Source organism: Arachis duranensis, chromosome 5 (assembly GCF_000817695.3).
Source record: "Arachis duranensis cultivar V14167 chromosome 5, aradu.V14167.gnm2.J7QH, whole genome shotgun sequence".
NCBI lineage: Eukaryota > Viridiplantae > Streptophyta > Magnoliopsida > Fabales > Fabaceae > Arachis > Arachis duranensis.
The window spans coordinates 98288548-98298382 of record NC_029776.3 but is presented as its reverse complement, the minus strand read 5'-3'; the positions used below and the strand labels follow the sequence as shown (position 1 = coordinate 98298382).

The window sequence follows — 9835 nt, the reverse complement described above, 5'->3', positions numbered from 1 at the left end:
ACTTTTGATACGAAAATGAGATGCCAAAAATTAGGGTGTTACAGTCTCTAGTTCAGGAGGATCAAACCGAAATCGTCAATCAGTATCAATGAGAGCAGCCTCTAGTTTAACTCATGTTGTTGCGTCTTCATCTCTTCCTGTAATAACATTTGCGAGAGATTTAGTGGCATCTCCGTCTTTCGCAGCTGATCTACACGGCGATGAGATTGCAGAAATAGGTGCTAACAGAAATACTCCTTTATGATCCCGATTTTTTGGGAGGTTGGAGAACCAGATGTCGTGGAAGATGTATTAGGGGATGACGATAATGTAGAGCCCGTCATGACTGATGATGATAGAGATGATGATATAGGGAGGAGCATTTTTGTTAGGGCTAGTGGATCATTGAGCTCGAAAACTCAGCAATACCCGCCGCATTTTTCAACTCTAGACTCAGATGCCATGAGATAGCAGGGGTTCCTGGATGTAGTATCCAGTTTCGGGGCCAGAAATTCACACGATACCACAAGTCTAGCTGAGTTCTAATTTGATCAACAGTTTCAAAATAAAAAGGAAATCGTCTTATGTGTGAAGACTTATAGTATCTGCCGTGAAGTTGAGTACAAAGTGCTGGAATCAAACCATGCCAAGTATTACGAAAAGTGTAAGAAGTTCGGAAATAGTTGCAGATGATTGATTCAGCTCATTCGATTTACTAGGGGCTTATTACTCGAATTTATTTCATTCGATTTATTGAAGGTCTAAACCATGAGCTTAAATACGAAGCTTGTTATTTTGATTTACTATGATTAAAATCGTTTTACATTCAAACTTACTAATTCGAATTTTAAACTATAATAAATCAATATAATTAAAATCTTTTTACATTTAAGCCTACTGATTCGAATCTTATTGATTCGATTTAACACTAAAATGGTTAATTCAAATTTAATAAATTCGATTTATATATAAATATTAATTAAGACATGCATGTAACATTTTTTTAGGATAATATTTTTTTTAGGACATTTAGATAAATTTAAAATTCTAATGGTTTGTTTATGTGATTTGCCCTTATAAAACATATAAAAAGTTATATGGTTTCACTCCATGATTTATTTATTTTGCCTCCATATAATTTTATTTACATACATTAAGACAAGCATTAATTATTTACTAAGATTGATTTATTACTAAGATATATAATTTAGTTGAATTTATCGTAAAGAGGTGGATGTAAGAAATATATTAATGAATATCCAAAATCTTTTAATAATTCATAAGTATATTTTTTCTACAAAAAGATGACGATATGGATTTCTGGATGGCATTGAAATTAAATTTGGAGGTATTTAATTACATAATCACCCACTTTGGACGTATTTGTGATTAAATGGTTTAAAGTACAGACTCTTTGTTTTCTTGGCTAAAATTTTACTTTGTATTCGCAAAAGCTCAATATTAAATAAAGATAGTATAGAATAAAAAAGGTTTAGAGGTAAGCAACGTCTGAACTTTTGAAACGAACACAAGATGCCAAAAGTTAGGGTGTTACAGTCTCTAGTTCAAGATGATCAAACCGAAATCGTCAATCAGTATCAATGACAGCAGCCTCTAGTTCAACTCATGTTGTTGCGTCTTCATCTCTTCCTGTAATGACATTTGCGAGAGATTTAGTGGCATCTCCGTCTTTTGCAGCTGATCTACACTGCGATGAGATTGCAGAAATAGGTGCTAACAGAAATACTCCTTTATGATCCTGATTTTTTGGGAGGTTGGAGAACCAGATGTCGTGGAAGATGTACTAGGGGATGACGATGATGTAGAGCCCGTCATGATTGATGATGATAGATATGATGATATAGGGAGGAGCATTCCTGTTGGGGCTAGTGGATCATCGAGCTCGAAAACTCAGCAGTACCCGCCGCATTTTTCAACTCTAGACTCAGATGCCATGAGATAGCAGGGGTTCCTGGATGTAGTATCCCGTTTCGGGGCCAAAAATTCACAGGATACCACAACTCTAGCTGAGTTCTAATTCGGTCAGCAATTTCAGAATAAAAAGAAAGTCGTCTTATGTGTGAAGACTTATAATATCCGCGGTGAAGTTGAGTACAAAGTGCTAGAATCAAACCATGCCAAGTACTACGAAAAATATAAGGAGTTCGAAAATAGTTGCAGATAGTTGATTCAGCTCATTCGATTTACTAGGAGCTTGTTACTTGAATTTATTCCATTCGATTTATTGGGGTCTAAACCATGGACTTATAATTAAATTGAAACTTGTTATTTTGATTTACTATGATTAAAATCGTCTTACATTCAAACTTATTAATTCGAATTTCAAGCCATAATAAATCAATACAATTAAAATTTTTTTATATTTAAACCTACTAATTCGAATCTTATTGATTCAATTTAACACTAAAATGGTTAATTCAAATTTAATAAATTTGATTTATATATAAATGTCAATTAAGACATACATGTAACATTTTTTTTAGGATAATATTTTTTTTAGGACATTTAGATAAATTTAAAACTCTAATGTTTTGTTTATGTGATTTGCCCTTATAAAATATATAAAAAGTTATATGGTTTCACTCCATTATTTATTTATTTTGCCTCCATATAATTTTATTTACATACATTAAGACAAGCATTAATTATTTACTAAGATTAATTTATTACTAAGATATATAATTTAGTTGAATTTATCGTAAAGAGGTGGATGTAAGAAATATATTAATGAATATCCAAAATCTTTTAATAATTCATAAGTATATTTTTTCTAAAAAAGATAAAAGATTTAATTTACATTCCTTTAATCAGTATGAGACTTATTACTAATCAAATATTTTTTAATTAAAGATTATTATACATTTATTTTCGCATTTTACGTTATATCTATTTTCTTTAAGCATATTTTTGTTTCTACCAGTTAAATTTTCTATATGCGTCACCGATGTCATATAATAAGTATATAACTAATGACCATCATTAGGAACCTGCCATGAACTTATGGCTTAGGTGAAAACCGAACCGTAAATTTGATTCCCATAAGGTCATAACCATATATTAAGTTGTTATACTACATCTTCTTTATATAAGGTTAAATGTAGGAAAAGTTGTTTGTGCCTTGCCATTTACACATTTAATTTGTGTCTGTTTTCTTTTCAGAGTAAGAAGTGTTGTAGCTATGCAAGAATGGAACATTCTCACTAGTTAGTGATTCTAGGCTACCAATAACATCTTCCTCTGCCTCTTCTTTTGATTTTCCCCACAATACAGTGTAGAGTCCAATTGATATTATTGTGGCCCCAATTATACTGCAAAATATGAGGAAGGAGTTAAATCATATTTTGCATTGTATGGTTTGTTTTCTGAGTACGAAGAAAAGCTAAAAAGAAAAAAAAATGATGTATAAGTGGCGACTTGAATTGATTTTATGAAATGAACATCCCTATACGCTTTAATACCATGTCATGATACCACTCATCCTAAAAGCTTCAGCTGATAGAAAAGTGTAACACTAATAATTATATCTCTAATACTCCATAAACCTCCATTGTATACATTGTATAAATATTTCATTGGCTCCTCATACTTTCCCTTTTATGAATGATACTAAGGGCCCATTTGAAACTTTTAGAAGTAACTTTTTTTAACTTTTGACTTATGAAAAGTAGTATTAATGTCTGGTACAATTTTCAAAATCAAATTGCAACTTTCTAAGAAGTTATTTAGGAGCTTATAGAGAAGTTAAAAAAAATTACTTTTTTCATAATACTTCTACTTTTTATCACATTTCTATAAAATAAGCATTTTTAGAGTTAAAAATCCAAATACAAAATAATTTATTTATAAGTTACTTTTAACAGAGTTATTTATTGTTTAAGTTATTTTATCAAAAGGAGTTTAATTAAGTTGGTTATTCAAACCGGCCTAATTCCAGTGTATGAGTTATGTGATATTTCAATATAATATAATACACTATTACATGGTGTGGTTTCATTAACTCTTACTCTATAAAAAGCACATGCCTTCATATTGCGATTGATAGTTTATTTTGTATGTTTGCTTCAATTCCCTATGATATAAGCATAATAAAGAATCAAATGTTTAAAGGGAAAAGAAAAGTGAATTAATCCTACCTTCCAATATAAAGAGTGTCACCTAGGAACATGACTCCCATGGCAACAGAAATAACAATTGATAGTGGCTTGAATGCTGTTACAAAAACTGGACCTTTTATGTGCATCACCCAAGCATAAATTGCATTGCTCAAGAACTTTCCAAGTAAACCCTAATTTAAAAAAGAAAATACAAAACATAGTTCCATCAATAAATTACTATAACTTAAGATCATATAAAATATGAACACTAACACGGATACATAACACGAAACGATAGATATGATTCATATGATTTAGAACACGCAAACACATCAAAATTTTAAAATAATAAGACAAGAACACGATAAACAACCAATATTAACAGTTTTGAACCCCCTGTTAACACTATATCTAAGTATTTGAAGCGTCAACAAATTTAAAAAAAAATTAATAAAAAAGATATACATGTTACGTGTCATAAAGTGTCTTTTGAGCGGACACTGATATATGTCGAACATATTGACACATCGATTAAATGATTTTTGCTTTATAGTTAAGAATTTATAGTCCAAAGAGGTGTTAGTTATCTTACTGAGCAAAGAATGGAGACCAATGAAATGTCTAGCCTTATCTTCCAAGCACTTGCATTAGGCTCTAAAATTGAACCTACAATTGTAGATATGATGGTTGAAGTCACGTTGTAAAAGAAGAGCATACTTAGTTCATCTGGGTAATCCTTCAATACATCCACCTATAAAATTAAATTAATACACAAATTATAATTTGATCCTCTAGTTCAGGGATATAATTGTATAAGTCTAAAGTGCAAGCCATAGTGTCTCAAAAAGTTATCCAAATAACATTTTATTTTATTTTTTTAATTGTTATCAATTAATAATTTTATTGTAAAGAATTTGAATTGTGTGTACCTGTAAAATGTACCATATTGAAAAAAGTAAATAGTCAGCTGTTAGAAGAATTCCAGCAAGGACCCAATTTGTGTCCACTGCTCTGGGAAGGTTAATTGGTTGCTGAAGCAGGGGCAATGAGGTAATTTTGGTATGAGAATTGTTGCTGATAGATGGACCTTTGTAGAAAGTCAACACAAATGCTCCTGCTATTGATATTATGCTTCCCATTACCTTAGCTTGACTAGTTCTACTTTTTACATCTATCTTTTCCATCCTTAATTGCAATTATGGCCATAGAAGAACAAAATAAGAATCATAAATAAAATGAGAAAGAATTCATTAATTTATAAGGTTCCTAAACATTAATTAATTGTAACTATTTGTTTCCTTTCCTTTAGTATTTAAGAGTCTGTTAAAGAAAATTATTAAGTTATATCATCATCTTAGACAAACATGTTTCTAATGGTTCAATTCATATGAATATGATAAGTCGTTGCCTTTGATACATTGAAAATTTGAAATTATAGCTCTATGGCTATCACATGAGTGTTTTAATATTTTGAGCATTTTGGGTGTCTGGTATTGCATTTAAGAGGAGCAGCATACTGGTATGTATATATAACATTTAAAAAATTAAAATTAATAAAATCGATCCTATTTTCACTACCTTTTTTCACAAAATTACAAAAATAGAAACAAGAAACTAATCAAACCATTTGTTCAAAAGTGAGACACATTTCTGCCTCATAATTTCTTCAATTTAAGATTTAGGAAAAAAGTTTATACGTACTCCACTCTTAAAAATATATAAAAAGAAAAAACTTTATCAACTGTTTTTATTTCCAATCTAACCCTCCTCTCTGTATCCATCATCATCGTCACACTCCTCTCTTTATTCCATGCCCGCTCTACTATTGTACCATCCCATCCCTTAACACTAGCACCCCACCATTCACCGCACTACCCTCATCATTGCCACTCACTACACCACCACTGCCACTATGCCTGAATTGAACCACCCCATCATCAACATTAACAACAATAACCACTATTCCTCCCCTTCCAACTGCCATTGTCATGTCATCCTTCATTCTCGCTATTATTGTTAGCTCCACAATATTTTAAATTTAGTTTTGATGATTAACAAGCACAAATGTATATTATTTCTTTAAGTAATATAAGCAAACAAGATAAAATTTGAACTTTATAAAGTCTGGTGACTTAAGGATAAATAATCTTAGAAGTTGAGTATGAGTCAACAAATTATTTATCCCATCTAATAAACTTTCTATTTCCCTCCTCTCTTTCGTCACTACAAAAAAAATACTGAATACCATCGGATTTAACATTGCAGAGCAACAGTATCTTTACTAGTAGATTTACTGGCGGTTTAGGCATTAGTGAGAAAATATTACCGGCGGATTCTCGTTTTCGACAATAAATTTGCCAGTAATAATTGGAGAGAAAACGAAAAAAATATGTTACTGTTAGATTTATCCGCTGATAAATCCGATGATAATTATGCCCTAAATTCAACCGCAAACCCTCTTTACTCTCGTTTGAATTTCTTTCTCTCTAACCCTCTTGCCCCCTCACCGTTCCTGCTACCAGATTCTGTCGTTGTTGTTGCCACCACTTCTGCCACCCTCTTCTTTTTTGTGCTAATGCTTTTCTTCAGGTAATGCTTCTAAATTTTACTTTTTCTAAAATAGGAATAAAATTTAATTTGTTATTATAATTTTGTGTTTGTTATTTTAGTTCTGATTTGTTATTATAATTTTGTGTTGGCTATTTGATCCTAATTTGTTATTATAATTGTGTTCGTTATTTGATTCTAATTTATTATTATAAGTAATTATAATTTTGATTATGATTTATTATTATAATTTTATGTTCGTTAGTTGATTCTGATTTGTTCTGATTCTAATTAAAACATGTCTTCAGGTGTTGTTGATTAAATTATTAGTTTGATTATGAATAAATTAAAACACCTAAGTAGTTAGGAACTCAACTAATTAGTTAATTGATTAAGTTATTTTAGATATGTTGTGGTTGTTTGTAAGTTTTAATTCATAATTGAAGTTGGCTGGATTTATATGAACTGTAAACGTGGATATATGTCTAACTTTAAGGGAGGTTATGCCAAAAAAAATTTTAAATAATATAAATGTACACAGAATTTATGTTATAGTTGTTGATTTATGTAATTTAAAGTGTCTATAAACTTTATCTTTGCTATTACATTATTTTTGTGACTACTGTTAATTGATATTCTCTCTACAGACATGACAAGAGTTAGAGGTGTCATGGATCGACTACGTAATCGACCCCCTCTACGCCGACTACCCCTGTGGACGTCACAGGCAATGGATGCACAGGACCAGTCGTTCATCATGGTCCCTAACCCAAACCACGTAGTTCCTACTACTACGCCAATCCCGCAACCAGGAAGTCGTACATCTGCTTCATCAGATTGGACTCCTCCATATCTCCATCTGCTTAGTAAAGCTCTACCTCGACGACGGTGCCTCCAGTGACAGACACCATGGTGTTGGAATCCTCTCACGAATTCCAGCCATATACCTCTTTACCACCTTTTATCGTACGAAAGACGATTTAACCTAATAAAACTTCAGCCTGAATACTATTTTAAGTATTTTATATGCAAACCATTTTAGTTAGTCGGTTTAATTTAGTTACACTCAATTTTATTAGTTTTAGTGGATTTAGAAAACAAGAAGAAGAAGTGTATTCAAGAAACAGGGAGAATCCGAGATTCTTGCAGCACTTGAAGGAGTTGAGTCTTTCAAAACCATTGCCAGAGGAAGAGAGTGACAGAGTGTTGCATCATCATTTCATGGTTGCTAACACGCTAGGAGAACCTTGCTGCTGCTATAGGACCACCTTTTGGGTTTTATTTACAAATCTTTTTAACTAAGAAATAAAAATAAATCCCCTTCCTCCTCTTCCCCTTCGTTTCTCCTTCAGTCTGAACCACCAACGCGAACTTAAGGAGGAGGAGGAGGCGACGTAATGGTGACAATGATAAAGAGGCGACATTGACGGTGACAGAGAGAAAGAAAAAAAATATTGCGACATACAAAAAAAAGGGGTGAGAGGAAGGAGGAAGCAGGAAGAAGAGAGCCAGTGCTACGAAAGCAAAGAAGAGAAAAAAGAGAGGTGGCGCTAAGGTAAAGAGAAAAAAAATGATGTAAGAGAAAAAAAATAATGTAGAGACAGAAGATGGAGAAGAGAGAAAGGAGGAGGAGTGACCTGTTATTAAAATTTTAGTTTAAATTTTTAAAATATTTTAAAATTAAAATTTTAATTTAAATTTTTAATTATTAAATATAATATAGAGTGAGACTTCTCAATATCAATTTCAATATCCCTAAATAAACATAGCGTAAAGACATAAATTTTAAAAAACTGAAAAAAATTACTAACAAATTACTAAGGTCGCATTGCGTACAAGGCACGTAAGTAAATAAAATGGGTTAGTTATCTATTTATAATTGTTTAGTATATATATAGTTGAACCTCAAATAGACAAAAATAAAATAACAACTTAGCTTAAATAAGCTAAAATTATTTGTTAACTTTAATTCAGAAATGGAAACAATGAAACCTGAAAAAGACTGCAAGCAAGAAGGTGAAAGCAGGAACCAAGTTGCCAATTGATGAAGCAAGTGTTGGAGAACTGTAACTGATTCCAGCATACCCCAGAATTTGAGATGAACTTCTACAGAAACACATCACCATCAAAATCCAAATAAAAAACTACAACATGAGATTCCTCTGGATCATAATCATTTATTTATTTATTTATTTATGAATGTTGTCAATTTGACACTTATTAATTAATAATCTAACATTAGAATCATCTAGAATAAAATGCACATCTACGTAGTTTCAAATTTCACAAAAAGGTTATACATATATATTTGTAATTTAATAAATCTAATCTATGATGAAAAATCAATGACTTTAAATACTATGCATTTTACTTTCTAAAGTGCAACCAGCAGTTTAAAATTAAAGATCCATAACAATTACTTTGATCATACTTTAAAGTAATCAAGCTAGAGTGCCTTTTTTTTTTACCCTATGATCCCAAGAAGGACAATTTTGGAAAGTATGGAGAAACTGAGTGGAGGAACCACTCTTGATCTGCAAACAGAAATGAACAAAACATGAAGATAGATATATTATATCATGTTGATGCTAGAGCATAATAATAATTAACCATATAATCAATTTGGAACAAGAATAATTTAATAAATTCTAACCTTTTGGAGATGAAAGGTGCAGGAATAAGAACAATAGTAGCAATAGCATAAGCATATGCAACAAACACATGGTTGCTCATGCCTTTATTGGTGGCTGCTTTGAACAAAGTGAGTAACCCCATATCATTGCACTCTATACTAATAAGCAACAAGATTGGAAGCAGATTCTTGTAGAAGGACCATCTTCTTGCCATAATTATGACTTTGATTTCCTCTGATTTTTGGTCTCCGAATGAAGAGCACAGCAAAAAGTTCAGTTCATCAGTGAGAGTGGACTCATTTTGATTAATTGTCTCTATGTCATATCAAAGGGGTGTGACTATCGTTCTAATAACCGGACCAATTTTTGTCCGGTTCAATCACGTGAGCCATTTGGTTCAGATAAAAAAAATCGATTGTGAGAGAATTGGTAAAAAATTAAAAAATTAGTTTAAAATCAATAAACCAATAATGGAGTCGATTTTTTAGTATTTAACTAATTTAAAATAATAATATATAAATATATTATGTATTTTATATATAAATATGTTATTTTATTATA

The 9835-nt window shown here is 31.2% G+C and overlaps 1 protein-coding gene across 1 annotated transcript; it reads right to left on the bottom strand.

Annotated features, from left to right (window-relative positions):
* Nucleotides 1–3028: 3028 nt before the first annotated feature.
* LOC107490807 (WAT1-related protein At3g28050) lies at nt 3029–9604 on the bottom strand. The gene is made up of 7 exons (XM_016111620.3): nt 9295–9604; nt 9110–9175; nt 8634–8747; nt 5024–5279; nt 4687–4845; nt 4134–4285; nt 3029–3308 (listed from the first exon to the last, which is right to left on the bottom strand). Exons 1-7 carry the CDS (start codon nt 9486–9488, stop codon nt 3134–3136), a joined length of 1116 nt encoding a protein of 371 aa, XP_015967106.1. The 5' UTR covers nt 9489–9604; the 3' UTR covers nt 3029–3133.
* Nucleotides 9605–9835: the final 231 nt, after the last annotated feature.

What these genes read in the sequence shown, in the direction of transcription:
- LOC107490807 (XM_016111620.3), bottom strand. Translation starts at nt 9,488, where the DNA reads ATGGCAAGAAGATGGTCCTTCTACAAGAATCTGCTTCCAATCTTGTTG. An exon ending in GTCCTTCTTGGGATCATAGG is followed by an intron (nt 8,748 to 9,109) that starts GTAAAAAAAAAA and finishes GTGTTTCTGTAG; the next exon opens with AAGTTCATCTCAAATTCTGG. An exon ending in TGGTCTCCATTCTTTGCTCA is followed by an intron (nt 4,286 to 4,686) that starts GTAAGATAACTA and finishes TTTTTAAATTAG; the next exon opens with GGTTTACTTGGAAAGTTCTT.